The sequence below is a fragment of the Dendronephthya gigantea genome, unplaced genomic scaffold (genome assembly GCF_004324835.1).
Source record: "Dendronephthya gigantea isolate DGI-Jeju-01 unplaced genomic scaffold, DenGig_1.0 000072F, whole genome shotgun sequence".
NCBI classification, from domain to species: domain Eukaryota; kingdom Metazoa; phylum Cnidaria; class Anthozoa; order Malacalcyonacea; family Nephtheidae; genus Dendronephthya; species Dendronephthya gigantea.
In genome coordinates, this window is record NW_021163082.1 from 918,436 (window position 1) to 937,412 (window position 18,977).

The 18,977-nt window shown below is 36.8% G+C and overlaps 2 protein-coding genes across 2 annotated transcripts; both read right to left on the bottom strand.

Annotated features, from left to right (window-relative positions):
* Window positions 1–1,155: 1,155 nt before the first annotated feature.
* On the bottom strand, window positions 1,156–7,912 carry LOC114531443. The gene is made up of 8 exons (XM_028553054.1): window positions 5,538–7,912; window positions 5,282–5,449; window positions 4,757–4,879; window positions 4,342–4,464; window positions 3,949–4,071; window positions 3,161–3,283; window positions 2,647–2,769; window positions 1,156–1,796 (listed from the first exon to the last, which is right to left on the bottom strand). Exons 1-8 carry the CDS (start codon window positions 7,630–7,632, stop codon window positions 1,510–1,512), a joined length of 3,165 nt encoding a protein of 1,054 aa, XP_028408855.1. The 5' UTR covers window positions 7,633–7,912; the 3' UTR covers window positions 1,156–1,509.
* LOC114531490 lies at window positions 7,903–18,977 on the bottom strand (the record flags this gene model as incomplete). The annotated part of the gene is made up of 14 exons (XM_028553093.1): window positions 7,903–9,192; window positions 9,481–9,622; window positions 9,930–11,200; window positions 11,571–11,747; window positions 12,366–12,539; window positions 13,321–13,443; window positions 14,532–14,654; window positions 14,876–14,995; window positions 15,533–15,661; window positions 15,881–16,009; window positions 16,863–16,994; window positions 17,185–17,277; window positions 18,123–18,232; window positions 18,787–18,977. Coding segments are annotated over 14 exons (4,191 nt in total), but the record flags the coding sequence as incomplete, so codon positions are not given.

Consider the following 18,977-nt stretch of genomic DNA (forward strand, 5'->3'; position numbering starts at 1 on the left):
GAAAATCAATGTCTAATAGAACGTGTAATCCTGATAATATAAACCTGGAACGCTTTCATTGCAACCAAGACTGAGAGTAACAATATCAGTAAAAACAGACGCCAATCGAAATACTGAATCTCATGGATCAGGAGTGTAGCTTCACTGGGACAGAAATTCAATGTCAACGAGTTCCCAATAAATCTACAGGGGTAGACGCGGTGCGTAGAATGAAACGAACTCGACGTAGGAATTTTGATAATTTATTAACAGGATATATACAGGTTTGGGTCAAATAAGTCGATTGGGAATATTGCGTCGGTTTGAATTTGGTTTGCAGACGCACCAACTTTAACTATCATGCGCGTAGATATAGCTTTGATCGAGATAGAATAAAGATAGAATTTTTTGTCTCACAATGCGGATAGAACTGTAGCATAAACCTTTGCTTCCTTACAAGCGTCCACATTCGAGACTCAGCGTAGAATGAGTAACCTAAGCTAGGTAGGCTGTTTTTGTGTAGCATGAACCGGATTTCAAAACATAGAAACGCGGTGTGTGTTTGTGACGGACATAGCGTGGTTAGGCAAGGCAACCGTATTGCGCATTTGCTAACCAAATTTACGCATTTGATGTAAATCTTTGCGCTGAAACGGAAAATAACAACTTGTTTTTGCCAGAAGGTCTTTCACAAAATAACAACTTGAACGACCTTCCGTTTCGAAACCAACAAGGAGGACTTCTGCATAATAGGAAGCCGACGTCTGAAACATTTTACTCATCACTTAACAGCACATGTAGTTAACTGTAGTCGTTTAATTATAAAATTCTGGAAAAAATGGAATATGTTTAGAATTGTATGAGCAGTAGACTGCCGCATTGTTATAACCTAAATACACGTCTATATATGGAGACGAGAGACGAGAGTTTAAATTTGCCATAAATTTTTGAACATTGGTTCAGCTTTTTGCGTCTCAGTTTCGGAAGTTGAAATTGGCATTGAAAAAATCATAAAAAATCAAACTTTATGCGAATTTTGAATCCGCCAAATGCGATAAATGCTGACAGGTGCAGTTGAGAATATCCATACATGCATGTATACACACCATAAAGTTGGGAAATAGATCAAATGCATGGACACCACTTTATTTCGGACAACAAGAAATTGGCAAGATACATTAACAATAGGTGAAATTAAAGACTAATTTCCTCTAAACTAACTAATAGCTTAAATTGAAGTTAAACTCGGAAAAAAGGTTTTCCTCTCATGCACGCCAGAAATGTTTTCGTTCTCGTGGCGCTCACGCGTGTACGCGAATCTACTTGGCCTTTATTATTTCATAATTCTGACATAATAATATGTCATAATAATAGACGGAGTAGACTCGCGAGCACGCGCGAGTGCCACGGGAACGAAAACATTTCTGGGCTCCCTATTCTTTGAATAACAAGTTTGCAAATTTTAAAGCTTAATCTAAAACATTGAAATATAATACAAAGAAGAAAATAATGTGAATTAACAAACATAAACTAGTATGTACGACTGCCAATTACGAGGGCTTTCACTGACAAGTGCTTCATCGTCGTTGGTTCCATGCGAATAACAGATTGCCTATTGATTTCTAGGGCTCGATATGTACCAGCCTCGACTGCACTCGCAGTCAACCAACTCCTAGTCGTCCATACCTTACTAATCACTTTTGTTGTCGTTGATTTCAAGTAAATCTTTTCCAACCGACCAGAAATGTTTATCGTGACAATTGCATCCTTATGATGCTCATTCACCAGGTATAGATAAAGAAAATATTTCTTTTCGGCTGCAATAAAAGATAAAAATTCATGAATGAATTTAGGATTACATAAGCCCTGTACACTGAAAAGTCACTCACACCTAATTGTGAAAAATGGCAAACGTGATTTGACATGACAATTCCCGACTGAGAGCCTAGTAATTTTTATTGCTTTAGTCCAACCTTGCAATTATTCACCATTTCAATTTTTAATTAGTCACTTATTCAAATTATATAGAGAGGTCTTCTGCCCGTGAATGCTGACAAGAACGAAACGTTTAACGACTCTTGCGTATAGGTATTTCTGGTGACCGCATGTTTTACTTTGCGCTTCCCTAGCAAATGATTTATTATAAAGGGCCATCCCTTTCCTATAAACATATTAATTTTTTTCATTCCTAAATTTTTACTAGTTGGTTTCCTATTCCGTACCGCAAATAAGTTTTTTATGTTTTATGAAGACTTTGACATGAATGTGAATGTGACCGCATGTTTTACTTTGCGCTTTCCTAGCAAATAATTTAATCTAATGGGTCATCCTTTTCCTATAAACATATGAATTTTTTTCATTCCTAAATTTTTACTAGTTGGTTCCCTAATCCGTGACGCAAATAAGTTTTTATGTTTTATGAAGACTTTGACATGAATGAGGATTCCGTTATCAGTTATCAGAAAGCCTATATTAATTCTCTGTCTAAATACTGGGGTGTTTTGAAGCATAATCCCAACTACCAGAAGAAACTACATACGATGGGATATATACGGTCTCGAAATTAATTGCCAAGCTATCACGAAGACGCTGATAAGAGTAATAATATTTAGTAGTGTGAATAATTCTGACCAACATTCACAAATTTAATACCATGCAATTACGTACCTACGCACGTGGTTCCGCTTCCAGTATAACCTTCATTGCAGGTACATTTAAACGATCCCATAGTGTTGCTACACGTTGCTTGACTGTGACAGTTATCACTGCCATTTGTGCATTCGTCAACGTCTTTAGAATTTACAAAATTAATAATCATTATTACACGATAGGATATCTCCGTCGTCAACTAATATACGTATAATTATAACGACGCGTAAAGCCGCTATACCTCAGATTCCTAACAGCTAAGGTATTTTATAATGCAGACAAAAAAAAACGATTTCAACCATAAAATTTGTGGTATTTATCTGTCTGAATAAATACGTGTTGTATATTAGCTATATAACAGGTATACTGATTGTTTGAGTTCTGAATGCTCGTGCAAAAATATAATTTAAAAATACAGTTTTCTGTCGTCCTTTATAATTATATTCCCTCTGGTTTTAGAACCGAGATTCTGTTGCTAGATCACAATTCAGCCAAAATTTCAAGCAAGATAAATTAGTTTATGGCTACATACCCACACATGAGATTCCATTTCCTGAATAACCTTCATTGCAGTTGCAGGTAAACGATCCAATGGTATTTCTACACGTTGCTTGACTGCCACAGTTGTCAGCCCCGATTGTACATTCGTCAACATCTTTAAAGTTAAAAATAATCAGTATTACACGAATGTGTCGGTTTTATCCAGAATAAAGTACATGCATGTTAGGGCTCTAAATGTCAGTTTAAAACTGTTAATGAAGCAATTTCTGCATGTTTCAATTCAAGTAAAGAGAGTCAATAATCCTCTTTAATACAAGCTTGAAACCTTTATAATTTTGCACTAATTAAATGCAAGGTACACATATATTTTGACATTTTCGGTTTCAAGTTAAATTTATTCCTGCCATAACTGGGCTGTCTTGCATGCATGCATGATCATACAAACAAAAAACAATTTCATACATTGGATATTATTCTACTTTGACTCTCTATAATTAAAACACGTGTTTTATATATTTTTGAATATAAATATAATTCAGATATATAACGGGTAAGTAATATTTCAACGGCGTGTTTTGTTGGGCAGAAATGCATCGTTTATAATGTTTCTTTATTATTATTTAGTCGGTAATTAAATAATTGTCTCTCTTTTATAGTCTTTTCAACAGTTTATGCATGTAGCAATAAAAAAACTGCTGCTAGCTTTAGTTGTCTGTCGTGCATTGTAATAGCCTTCCAATTATGGAACTCAAGATTCCGTTGCTAGATCACATTTCAGACAATTGCTTTTAAAATTGTGGCGCGGGTTTAGTTACATACCCACACATGTGATTCCATTTCCTGAATAACCTTCGTTGCAGTCGCAGGAAAACGATCCAATGGTATTACTACACGTTGCTTGACTGTGACAGTTGTCAGTCCCAAGTGTGCATTCGTCAACATCTTTAAAGATTAGAAATAATCAATATTATATACAAGATGGAGGTTTTCTCCAAAGTGAACTAATATATACGGTATAATTATGCCACGGCGTAGATTTTATACATTAATTAATAAAGTTTGTTGTAAATTAAGTTTGTCCTGATTGACATCCGTATTTTACATAATTATTATATAAAAGGTAAGTCGATTGGTTAACGGATGCGTATTGTGAAGCAAAAATGAATGTTCTTATTATAATTGCGAAATTATGGGGCGGAATTAATCACATACCCACACACGTGATACCCTTCCATGAATAACCTTCATTGCAGTCGCAGGTAAATGAACCAATGGTATTACTACACGTTGCTTGACTGCCACAGTTGTCAGTCTGAAGTGTACATTCGTCAACATCTTTAAAGATTAGAAATAATCAATATTATACGATCTATAGCCATTTCATAAAATCAGTGTCCATTTACGCGCTTTAAATTTTGCAAAAAAAATATTACAAAAATCGCACATTTTAGTTTCTATTAATTTAAGGTAATTTTCATTTCTGGCGTAGTGACGCTTCCATCTTTTTCGAGAACCAAAATTATCTGTTATCGTACAAACGAAACGATTACGATTGTAGACTGCAGTTTACCTTATATTTATTTAGGAAAAATAGTGTCCTCGAAAATAAAACTAGAAAATTACATACCTACACACATCGTTTCATTTTGAACATAACCTACGTCGCAACCACAGCTGTACGATCCAATTGTATTATTACACGTTGCTTGGCCGTCACATTTGCCAGTTCCAATTGTGCATTCGTCAATATCTTTTCAGATTTGAAATAAAAAAAATCACACTCTCGAGTTGGATATGTGCGATAGATATACGTGCATGCGCATATTCTGTGTGCTATTACCGGGCCCTAAATACAAATTCGATAGCAAAAGACCTTTCTCATAATGACGTAAGACGTAGAAACCTGATTTTACACACGAAGTTTGATTGGCTCGGCAAAACTAATGAACCAATCAAACTCCGTGTTACATCATGCTTTCCGCGTGACGTCATTATAAGAGCGGTCAATTGCAAAGGCTCAAAAGGACTATGTTCACATGATCGAGCTCACCACAACATCAATATTTACGGACACTGCAGTAACAAACAAATGTCCATTAATTTTTCACGATATACATGGAAAATTAATACCCAATATTAATTTTTTACTAACCTTCACATTGCTTTTCGTCGATTGCGCCTTCACCAGCGGTGGTGAATCCTTGAGGACACTTATTGCAAAATGTTGCGCCGGGTCTTGATTGATAGAAACCACGAGGACAAACAGCGCATGTTGCTGTACCATTGACCAGCACGCCTTGGAATCCTGGCGGACATTGAGCTGAAAAATAAAAAATAAAACAAATTGTTTTTACAAAGTGTATTTAAATTGTTTTGAACATTTTGGTCCACGTAATTGCTCTACTTACCGCATTTATAGACATTGTCAACGAAGAACTGGCCTTTAGGACAGATTAAAGAAATCCCCAATACCCGCAAAGAATTTCTCATGGTGGAATGGTTGGAATTACCCAAGAAGAAGTTAAACCTGAATGCGTTTAAGTTGTTATCAATTTGTTCGACAAAATAATTTTTCAGGTTGTAGCTTGCGTTGAGTAATTTCTCTGCGTCCTGTGATTCTGCACTTCCTTTAAATTTATTTGTTGAAGTAACGTTCTCGCCGAAGACTCGGAAAGTCCAATCGCAGATTTGGGTGCGTTCTAATTCATCGTTATACTCTGTAATAATGTTACATTCGGTGGCATGTAGATCTTTGAGCAACTCACCACCTGACGTAAGCCTTTGTTTCAAAATAACCAGGCGAGATTCCAGGTTGTTTGCCAAAGCATCACGATAATTCATCAACGTTTCATTCCTTGGATATTTTGATATGATGGTTAATGATAGTTTAGCAACTGGTACTGGAAGACTGTATTTTAACACCTGGACAAAACTCAACTTTGAAATGGTGTGACCAAACGAGTTGGAGACGTTACAGAAATACCATCCTTCGTTGTGGAGTTTTACTGGAACGAAGCTGAGATAAGAAAATTTCTCATTTGGAATTAACACAAAGGAACTTGAGTTTGGAGACTTGAACCACCACTGGAAAGATGTATTGCGGGCATCTTCTTCAACTTTGCAATGGAGTGAGGAATATTCGGATAAGACAACGTTGAGACGACGAATTGGGTGGGCAACAATCAGCGGAGGAGTGCCAATAACCACAACTGCAACGATTGAAGATGCCTTTGCGATGTGATTTGATGCATCACAAGAATAGTTTCCAGAATGTGATGGACTCGTGTTATTGATTCGTAAGATATTTGTACGTTGATTAGTTAGAACCTCGCCATTGAAACGCCATTGATAAACAAGGAAATCTCCTGTAGCTCCGCAACTTAAAACAAGTGTCTCGTTCACACCCAACTCGGTGAACGGTTCGGGCTGTTGGGTGATATTTGGAGCATGCGCACAAACGTCCTCAACACCACTCATGTCCTTTACATCTCTCAAGAGATCTCTTGAAACATGTACTGCCTCGTTTACCGACATATCTGATTTGCTGGTTAGATTAAAGAATTTTCTCTCTAGATTTAGTATTTGTTCGCGTAATTTATCCCCATTCAGTGCACTTGATCCGATAGTTATATCCAATAAACCGTCAAATATGTACTTCATGCAATCTTCAAAACCACTGCATTCTCCAGAGTATTCAGCGAACATGCTCTCCATGGTTGCTAACCAATTTTTATTAAATAATATTGAACTCGAACGGACTGCACCAAACTCGTTTTCGAGAGCTTCGTTTTGAACGTTCTTTGCCTCAGACACCTCGGGATCAGTTTCAAGTGCGTTCAAATATGAATCGTAGTTTACAGCGATATCATATTTATTTCCGTTTACATTGAAGTTTTCCAAAATGGCGCTGCCGTTGATTAGCAAAGATTTTTTCCTTTCCAACTCCTCATTGCGAAGCTTTTGGAGATTTTTGGCCATTTCAAAAAGTGATGTCACGACTTCACTCAAAGTTTCTTTGTAGTTACTAAACTCTGAGCATAATCGGTGGAAGCTTTGTAATGTGTAAAATTCAAAATTCAGATCATTCTTGTTTAAGGTAGAACGTTTTTTTCGAGTAACTTGGGCATTTTCGTCGACATACTCTCCTAAAATCTCCTTTGCAATACTGCGAAGCGACCTCTTTAAATTTTGGAAATCCAGCAATGTTGACAATTCTTGTTTTTTCTTAATAAGCTGAAGCTTGATATTCAGAAGTAATACATTAGTATCTTGTTGTGGCAATACTTTCGTCTCGAAACCAATATCTGTTATTTTGATATGAGATTGACTTTGTTCACTTGTAAAGTTTTTCAACATCATTGTTTTGGTCAAAATACGGTTTTTCTTTAGTCGATTCTCTTTGGTAATATTGTAGGCTTTTTCAAGGTTACGCACAGCCTCTTCGTATGCATCAAAAGAACGCTTAGCTGAAAGAATTCTAATGGACAACTTCTCTCTCTTCATATTCCAGTAGGAAAAATTTTGCCTTGCATTGTCTACAGTTGCAACGATGTGTGCTGCGTCGGCTTTCACTTTTGCGATCTTCTCTAAAGCATCTTTTCTTGCTTTCTTGCAAAATGAATTTTCAGCAAAGCAACTAACGTTACCAATGAACGATGCACATGAAAGTGTGGAGCAGAATGGTACCTTTTGCGATGCAGTAATGTTTCGTTTTGTACATGGACCTTCACATTTGTACGGAGTATGCACGTATTCATACTCAAAGTGTTCTTTTTTGCACTTTTCTTCAGAAACACTGCATTTCCATCGCTCTTTTGCTCCATGGCGCTAATAATAAAACACCAGTGGCTACAACCGCAGGGTTGCCAATAGAAACGCCAAATGCTACAAAGGGAGCGCCTATAAGATTACTCTTGGAGTGGATTCTTTTGCAGTACACATTTTTGCAAATTGCGTCCGTGTGTAGTGGCTCTTTGCGTTCCTGCTTTGACAAATGACACGTTTCTAGACAACGTCCTTTAACTGCTATGTATGTATGCTTGAAACGTGTGCCGCAATGTTCCCCTTCATGACAAATTTTAGGACAATCTTTCACCGCGCAAAGTGTGCTTAATTCCTGATTTAATTGGCGAATTTCATCGGAATAACCGTCGATAAATTCAACAAGAAGATTAAAATTTTCCCTTGCAACATTCAATTTCTCGCTGCTTTTTCTATACTCGACATTTATTTGATTCATTTTCGCCCGCGCCTCTTCCCGGAGGACCTGAACTTTCATTAGACGAGCTTTTGCGCGACTTTCTGTCTCCACCGAGAGATTAAATCTACCTTTCATCTTTGTTAAAAGTTCGTCAGTATATTTTGCTATTTCTTTCTCCAAAAGTCGGTTCAGGTTGTCATCCGTTTCTCTGATGTCAAAAACGCCTGTGGTTGTAAATCTTTGGCGATTCCATGGCATCAGATTTGACTTGAATGTTGCGGATGCATAAAATAATCCATTTATTTTTCCTTTAGCAAAAAAGTTTAAACCATTTTGCGATATGCTAACCTTTGTCGCGTCTTGGAAACCAAGAACGTTAACAATGCCAGAAAAAGAGCCTCCCGAGTCAGCCCCTGTTTCACGCCCAATATGTAAATCTATTACTGAATCACGAGTAATTTTAAAAATTCCAAGATTTTTCTGCAGGTTGCCGACACGTTGGCCATATTTTCCATTTAACTCTGCAATGATCTTCGAGCGAGTTTGATGGGTGGAATTTTGGCATAAAATATTTTCAAAACGCAACTCCACCTCAAGGTTGTCAAAGCGTAAGGCACCAAACTTAAGATTGCCATGGAAAGTCATTTTGACGCCATTGCTTGATTCACGATAGCGAGAGTTATTACTTATCTTCTCATGGTATAGTATTGCGCTAAGAAAACATGACATGTTACTAGGTTTATCAAGTTCAACAAATCTGCCAAGTTCTGTATGAAGAAATGGATTTTCTTTAAGAACGTTTTGCATTAAGAGTCCCTGAGAATTTTCCTTCTTTCCAAGGAAACAATCGTTTTTGCTTTTCCCTGAAAAATTAAACGAAGAAAAAATTCTTGTTATTGGGTGCATTCACAAGACACGAAAAAAAATATGATACTATAACCTTAAAAGTTGGAAAACAAAATGCTAACGTGAACAAGTGTCTTTCGTCCACGCAGTGCCGTGAGTACATAAAAAATTGATCTAAGTTAAGAACCTACAGTTTGTTCATAATTGTATCAAGTTTCAGATATCAAAGAGAAATAGAGGGTATATTAATTCCACAGATTTAGTATAAAACTGCTGATTTAAAATAACACATTAAAAATTCTCACCTCCGATTGTCGCATAGCTCAATGTTTGTGGCATTTTAATCGCCAAATTGGTCATTTCTCCTTGTACTTTGAATTCCATTGAGAGTATTATTTCACCATCAAGCTTAGCCAACCATTTTTGATCTAATGGAAAGTCCATAATCTAAATAAAATCATTTTAAATTATTTATACAATAAATACCGATATAAGAACGTGGGACTCATCGGGAAATCACAAAACGCAACAGGGAACGCAACCAGCAACAGAATTCTCAACATTTGCAAGCATAAGAGAACGGTAATATCTGATAATCTTTGATTCGTTTGGAAGATAAGCTGCTGATTACTCATTGACAAGATAATTTTAAACAGGACGTCTGCAATGCCCGCCAAGTGTAAGAAAAGGATTGAAACTTAGTGTATGTCACGAAACTACCTTAACACTGACGAAAAATAACAAAATTGCTTACGTTTTCCAAGTCGTGAACGTTGAGGATTAATGTTCCCTTAAAATCCACTCGAGATTTTATCGAGTTTGATACTTCAAAATCCTTGCTAAACTTTGTAACTAAAGTTAGACCCCTTTTTGTGGACGAACTCTTAGAAATTTGCATTGAGAAAATCTTAAACGACCAACCATTCGCTTGCATCTGTTTGAAAACGGATAGTTGGTTGATCACATCAACCAGATTTGTTGACGGTTTCAAGACAACATTGTATGGAGGAGTGCCGCATAGCTCCAGAGCAACAGAGAAACTAGCTTCACGATCAGGAAATCCCAATGAAACATGGTCTCCATCAACCATTAGGTCAAGATCAGGTGATATTAGCAAAGAAAATAGACTGTCATCAGTCAATGGCTGACCCGTAAGTTGAACTTTCTTAACAAGACGTTTTCCAGATAAATAGTGAGTTTTAAGGTCGTCCTCAACAATAGATCTGAATGGTAACTTTCTCCGCAATTTTAGATCAAGCCATTTTGGAAAACTGTCTCGCACGACGTTTAGAAAAGACTTGGTTAGAACTCGACGCTTTATCATCTCAACCAAGGAATACTTCTTTGCTGGACTGGATCCACAATTATTATTCACACTCGATGGATTTCGAAGTCTAAACTTGTCACCTGTCGTTGAAAAGGGTACTTCGATAACCCCATTGCTTAAGCTTACTAAGCCCTTTGTTGTTGCCAAAATACCAAAAATCCGCCCCCATGGCTTTGTGGATAATGCTGTTATTCTGACTTCTGAACGGGGGCACTGATGACGCTCCAATTTGTAGCATCCAGTAGGAAATGTAATATTATCATACGCCGAGGAATCTGAACCAGAGTTCGAGGAAGCCTGGACCGTAAGCGCATTTTGCTGTGGAATTTGAAACGAGGCTGAACTTGAACCTGACAAATGGTATCGAACTAAATGAAGACCTGGTCGTCGGGAAGTTATAGCAACTGATTGCGAGGTGGCAGAATTTCGCTTGAAAAGTAAATAGGGTGGATTAAACTCGACCCCTGAACTTTGAGGTGTGAAGAGTATCTCATTGTCTGGTGGTGAGACTCGGAACTTGACTGTTGTGGCAGTACCATCTGCGACTATTACGGGATAATCAGGGATAGTAACAAAGCCAATCTCGCATTTTTCTCCCTTGTATCCAGTCTTGGAGCAGTTACATGAGAAGTGCCCGGAATTTATATCAGTACACTCGCCACCATGACGACAAGGATTTGGTTCACACACCTTTTTTTCTAAATAATTATTAAACACATTACAAACTTATCATACACACATCGTATTACGTAATACAATTCTCTTTACTAAATTGCTACAACGCATATAACTATCAACAAGATACAAAAAATGGTTTTTGTACTCTACAAAATTTTCAAGTGTATAGATATAATTTTCATTTTTCAAGTGTCTAAATAAAAATTTTCAAGTGTCTAAATAAAAATTTTCAAGTGTCTAAATAAAATTTTCATTTTTCAAGTGTCTAAAAAAATTTTCAAGTGCCTATAATTAGATTCGCTTTTTTTTTTTCAGTGATGTCAAAAGATACGTTTATTTCAAACCATTATAGAAGACAGGAACTCGTTGTATTAACGTCTGTACACTTACTTTTACATGTTACACCGTTCGGCTCCCATCGACCATTTACTGTACATCTTAATTTTGACGTCTCATTGATATGGAAACCATCATCACAGCCTGCTATGCATTCTGAATTAAACCTTGTGTCGCACGGAGAATAAACGAATCCATCACTTGGTTCCGGAGGGTCTGGACAAATGATAGCTAAATGGGACAATTACACACTTCAATTTGGTGTATTTTGGAAAATTTGGTGTATTTTGGGAACCTCTTATTGCATGGAGGGCCATATACGATAAAATCGGCGAATTGTCGAAAATTTCTGGTCATGACGGTCTTTGAAAACAATTAATTAATATTGTCCTTAATGGGTCAAAAAAGTCACTTTTATAAGTTTTATTACCATGTTAAAGAGACAGGTATAATTTTTGACCCAATTTCATGTTTCAAATTTCCCCATGGTACAAAATCTCGGCAATGGCGTAGCCAGCTCGACAATTTAGTTATGCTATGCTAATATTTTTGTGTTCATTGACTGTGAAAACAATGAATTTCTAAAGAGATGAATAATGATAATAGCATAAAATTTGAATAGCATGACTAAAATGTCAGGCTGGCTACGCCACTGAATCTCGGTTCACCAATTGGCAAAGACATCACGTGTATTTATAGCCTCTGAAATTTGGCATCCGAGGGGGGAAACAAAACTCCACATTTGTGCTCAAATTAAATTCGAGAACCTTATGACGTGTACATCAATCCATTACGTAATTTATCAAACAAAATGGCGCTTAAGCGGTTATTTTCCTACTGTGTACTCACGTTCGCATTTTGCCTCTTTCCCAGTCCAACGTCGCGAAGGAGAGCATCTTCGTATACGGGAACCAATGTGTTTATATCCAGTGGAGCAAGTGAAGTCACATGTATGTTCAGTTGTATGCCCTGTGCAATTCATGTTACCATTCACTGGTGCATAAATAAGCAGGCATGGTTTTCCTAAGAGATAAATCAAAGAATTATATCAGTGATCAGGATCCAAAATAAATATCCATACTGCATTTGGTATGTAATTGAAATGTTACTAAGTAATATTATGGTAATTTTGCTTACAATCTCTTAAACAATGGGTTCTTGGAGACCCATAAAAAAAAGGAACAGGCTAGAAGGAGTTTTTTGAAGCCTGACGAAAACTGCAGGAAAGCGACAAAACCTGGAATAATCTACTGGATAATTGACCCGTACATTTATTGGCATCAAATGTGGTATAACAACTGCCTAAAATAGACAAAACACTTCTCGACTTTTTGATATGAGGGCCTTCGTCAAGAGATTCATGCTCTCCTGACGAAGGCCCTTAGGCTGAAACTTCGAGAAGTGTTTCGTTTATTCTTATAGGCAGTTGTTATACAAAATTTGATGCTCAGTTGTTTGAAGACGCTGCCAGGCTGCTCCCTGGTTATATTGGAACGTATGTACATTTTTTGGTTGTTCTGTTAAAAACCGTAAATGCCACTGGTCTGTTGGCACTATGAAAAGCTAACTCGATAATGGACAATGAGAACGTTCGTGTTTATGGCTTACAACTGTGAGCAATTCTTCAGAACTTCGCACTCGCACTTTCAATCAAATTATATGACAGATTTTATAATTTTAAGTACGACTTAACATAGTATAAAACTCACTAAGACTTTAAGTAGTTATCCACACACTTTAATTTTACACACCTGAATATATCTGAACAAAATTGTAAGGTTTGTAAGAGAAGAAATTGTTTTACCTATACACGTTTTTCCATCTTGGGACAGTTCAAATCCTTCTCTACACCCACATTTGTATGACCCAAGCGCATTCTTGCAAATTTGATCGCAACCATGTCGTCCACTGGAGCATTCATCAATATCTTTAGTTAGAATTAACAATATTCGATGTTTTAATGTGTAATTTAATATTTACTTCGTTAGCGAATATAGTCAAGTTGAACAAATCTTTTAACTAGAAAGTTGGCAACCAGATATAGGAGGTCTCCGATGTTTTGCAAGCCTATGGTGGTAATAGGTAAACAAATAAACATGCATGCAAATATCATAATAGATCATTTTGAGACATGCATTTGTTAACGAAATATAATAAGGTTTTCAAGGCTACAGCAGTTGATTAAATTTTCTCTTCCACAGCACACAGTAGCGTAGCCAGCCTGTCGATTTGTCCCGCTATGCTAATATTTTGGTGTTCACTGACTGTGAAAACAATAGATTTCTAAAGGCACGAATAATTATAATAACTCGAAATTTACATAGCGGGACAAAATCGTCAGGCTGGCTACGCCACTGACAGCACAGAGTTTTGTAGAAATGGAGCGTTTCCCTTAGCAGGGCCGTAACTTGAACGATAATTGGAGGGGGGTGTTTATTCGTATATTCAGTTCTGCCCGACGGGTTTCTTTTGTAAGTGCAATAGCTCACAATGGAAATCCGTCGGGCAGAACTGAATATATGAATAAACACCTCCCCAATTATCGTTCTACAGGGTGTCCCAAAAAAAACGAAAACTATTGAAATCACTCATAACAATGTAATTGTTAGAGTTTGAATGCCTAAGCACTCTGTTGGGACCCACAAGTGCATGTGTAAATGTTTGCCATAAGCATTTTTATGCATGCATATGATGCAGTAAAATTTGCTCGTACGCGAAAATGATATTTATTAACAATATTTAAATGTGCATCTCAATCACCATGACCTTCGACATGTCCCCTTTCTCTAGCAACACAAAGCATTTAGCATTTTACTGAGTTGCATTAAATCCCCATGGGCTAAAATTCGTGCACACGGCATTCAAATTTTAACAATGAGTGATTTCAATAGTTTTCGTTTTTTTTGGGACACCCTGTAGTTACGGCCCTGCCTATGAGTCGTCTAGCTTTAAGAGATTATTTCTGGTTATTATTTAACACCATTAAAATTAACAACAAAATAATAAATCGTATACCGTTGCAATGTTTTTCGTCCCAGGCAAAATAATATCCCGGATGACAACTGCAATTGAAACCGCCAGCGGTGTTGGTGCAGATCTGGGAACAACCTGCCTTCTTTTCAAAACATTCGTCGATATCTAAATATAAGGAATTGTCTGGTTAACTATCGTAATGGGAACTGGAATCAGTGGAAAGCTTATAATAATATTTACAGTTAAAAAAGTTAAAAGTGATGAATGCAGTAAAGTGTTTTATGCGTACAATGATATTGCTAACTGAAATTTTGCTTTTAAAAAAACAAGAAACATGTACGTTTCAGACACATGTACGTTTTTTTTCCTTAAAACTGCTTCCTTACCATCGCAATGCTTAACGTTTGTGGTGTTTCTTCGGTATCCGCTGTAACAGGAGCAAGTATATCCACCAGGGTAGTTAACGCAGTTTTGTTGGCAATTACCACCATCACATTCATTCACATCTGCCAATATAAGGATATCTTGATGCATGCTAGGTGCTAATACCCTAAAGGCCGTAATCTCGTTTACTATGCAATGCCAATGTAAACTGCATGTTTTACCCTCAGGAAAATATATTTCCGGTGAACATGGCATTCTGGGACTAGGGTGTTTGGGGGGATTTGACACCCCACCCTCAATAATTTGCACAAATTTCAGCTTCAAATTTGATTGATATGTACAACACATCTGATTTATGGTTACTCATGCACAAAGTTGGCCGTTTAAAAATATCTGTAGGCTTGGCATTTTCCTCTCTCAATGACGAAGAAATAAAGGTCCCAGGGGAGCGAAAATGTGAAACCACACAAATGTGAGTGCGAAGACAAATTCATTTTTTTAAATGAATAATAAAACAATTACACAGGCGTAAAAGTCACGAATACGCTGGTGCATGTACTTGAGTTTTATGCTGCTGTTAATAAGAATGCCGCCCTGCTTGTCATTGATAACTTCCTTCTTAAATCAGTTATCTCTTTTTAAAAATATGTATTTCTAACCTTTGCAAGTTTTTCCGTCAGCATCAAGATAATATCCCGCCTGGCAGGTACATTTGAAACTTCCAACAGTATTTTGACAACCAGCTTTGTAATCACAGTCGTTTTGATATGTTTTGCATTCATCAATATCTAAATATCAAACAAGGACTGATTTCCAGTTGAAGAATTTGAATTTGCTTTACCTTAACTTACCTTGATTGCAAATAGTTAATTAGATAGAAAACGAAAAATTGCCAGCCGGTTACCGATATAATTTTAAAAAGCTTACTCAAGATAATCATATCAAATACTATGCATATCAATTTTATTAACCATGCAGGAGAATTAATTCAGCAAAGGTTTACTTACCTTGGCATGTCTTCTGATCACTGCCCAGTTGATATCCATTCTTACAAGAACATCTGTAACTGCCTCGAATATTATGACAGAATCCATTTGCGCTGCAGCTGTGGCTGTTAGTTCCGCATTCATCAATATCTATACAGCAAGGGAGGTGTAATTTGGTATAAAAAGCAATAACTATTCAGACTTTACTTGCTAGTGAAATTAAATTGAAACCTATTTTCGAGTTTGTTTACGTTAAGAGCACTAAGTCGTTTCGACTTATTTTAAATGGAAAAGCGATATCGAAACTCTATTTGGAGAATCATTAGCTTTTAACTAGTCTTTATATGCGTATAGTTCCTCTCAAATTCTACATTAATAAACATTTTTCTGAAACTTTACATGAAATTCTACAGGGATACTGAAACTGGGAGAATGTTCAAAACAGCGTGCTCTCGATCAGTAGCGTTGAGAGGGCGGAGGAAACGGGGTACTTACTTCGGGGCCCGGGTGCATGTACTTTTGTTCAGGGCACAAAGTATTACTGAAAACAAATTTACAATTACAGTGATGCTAATCTCTAATTGAAAGAGAAACTATGCAATTATAACATATGGACTAGAAGTTAACATTCAGTCTGACAATAACTTCTATGTGTTGTATTTTTTTTTGCATAATGTTTGGCCTCTGAGACGGTTCGTGTTCAGCTTCTAATCTTTAACACAGTGACCTGCATATGTCAAGCAGCTACAGTACAACTTAAAATGTCGATAGGACCCAGATCAAAAAATTGCCCCGGGGCCTTCTTATCCTCTCAACGCCCCTGCTGTCGATAAAGTGCTTCCTGTACTTAGTCCAGATGAGCTAACATACTGATGTATACAAGTCAGTCGCAGTCAGTGCACCATTCATTATCATATAGTTATCTTAAGACTACATCTTGTGTAGATAAAGTGCTTTAATCGCTAAAAAACAATTCGAGAAACTTTTTCTCTAACTATATTACCGTTACACGATCTTAAATCATTATCCAATCGATAGCCATCAGGACAAGTGCATCTGAAACTTCCGCGTGTGTTATTGCAACCAGGTCTATACTCGCACTTGTTAGTTTCAACCCGAAGACACTCATTAAAATCTGGATAGATTGAAGAATTTTTCTTGTTAGTTCAAACATAAATTTTGGTATAACGAATTGTGCATTTTGCATTTTTCCAGTACCATTGAAAAAAGTTTTGAAAATCCATTATTTTAAAACTTGTGTTAATTATATTAAACAGAATACTGTATAAAAACCTTCAGAATTTTATTAGGCATGCATGCATTACCACTTTCGCATTCGGAACCTCTCCATCCTGGGTTACAAGTGCACTTCCAAGGAGCACTGCAACTCCCTTTACCATTACAACCACTGCATTCAGCTGAAAAAAGACATGAAATGGAAACTTTGACTAACAAGACGCCGTTCTGGCGTTAACTCCGGCGCACGTGCCAGTCTTCAATATAGAGCTTCTGAACATAAACAATACAGTTCGCGTATTGTTTCGCATACATATTCGCATTTAGATACCTAGCGAACCTAAATGTTCGATCGCGAAATTCAGAAGCACATCGCAGTATAGAAGTTCAATTGTTCAAAAATGTAAATAAACCGCATGATACATTCGCTTCGTCTTACACTTTGCCTTTGGAATTTGTGCTTATATAGTTATATTATTAATATTAAATCTTCGATCCTGTGCAAACTACTACGCGACGTGTCGACGCGCCCATACACGACGACCACATCATCTTTTTAAACGGCGAAATAGCAGCGAGATTACTAAAATAGGAATCTACATGTATTAAATATATTCTTACCCCAATTCAATCTAAACTTAATCGAACAGCATGAAAAGAACGGTTTATTTGTTCCTCTTGGAGGAATTGCCGTATCATGCGAGAGAAATCGAATCGCGCATTGGAAAATTAGCCAAAGCTGTGCACCACAACTCTTGGGAGATAATACTGGGACGTAGATAAATACGGTCACATACACATTTTAGATACTAGAATATTTTGCGCCATTTCTGACTTGCGACGACGAAAAATAAAAAAAAACAAAAACAAAACAAAACCGGGGCGAATTTTCAACTCCGTCGCTAACGCCGGAGTAATTAGTTTAAACACAGAAAAAATTGTCACCGGTTACGGCTAAACGGCCTTATGTTCTTGAAAAATTAGAAATGTGCAATTAATTGTTCAGTCAATTGGTCCGCGTACTTACGAATAGAGCACTCGGAACCTTTTTGCTTCCAACCATATCTGCAATAGTATATTGGGTGGTATTTCTTCACGGTTTCGTAAATTGTTTTATGGCGAGTACGAAGTTGGTTACTAAAACAACATAATACGAAAGAAATTGTCATTCGCAGGTTCCTAATTACTTTCAGCTGGGTAAATTGTGATATTATTATACTTATCGTAAGTGAATATGTCTATGCTGTGGACCAGCGGTAACTGGCATCCGAAACGTACCTATATAGAGGCGTTTTCTTTTACATGACATATGACAACCATATAGGTAAAACTCTACCATGTAAATTAATAAACATGTCCCTCATGCTCCTGTAGTTTGAATGTAGCTACCGCTGACCAGAGCGTACACGGGTAATGATGAGCTACAGAATAAAAAGTGAACAGTAGGACCACTTCATTATGTAACCCGGTCAAAAATAGTCAATATAGTCATGTGAATATAGTAATGCATTGCGTAATAAGATATGCGCAAAAGTTAACACAAAAATTCTCACTTGAGTGGTCCCACTGTTTATTCCTCATGATAATCTGGGTTGCTATATGACCCACAGGCAATTATGTTTTGAAAATATTAGAACATAAATCCATTATCATATCACAACCTTATGAGATTATAGAATTATATAACTTACTGGCAAACCGTTTTTTTCTTCCAACAAATCCCAAAGCGGATCTTGCACGTTTTACTACATGTTTTAACGTAGTATGTTTCAGGAATTGATCTCCCTTCGCTGTGATCAATCGCCTTGTACCTCGTCAGTACATTTTTTCTGAAAAATTTTTTTAACCTTCTAAGTATTTCTTCATGTAAACGTAGCGAATA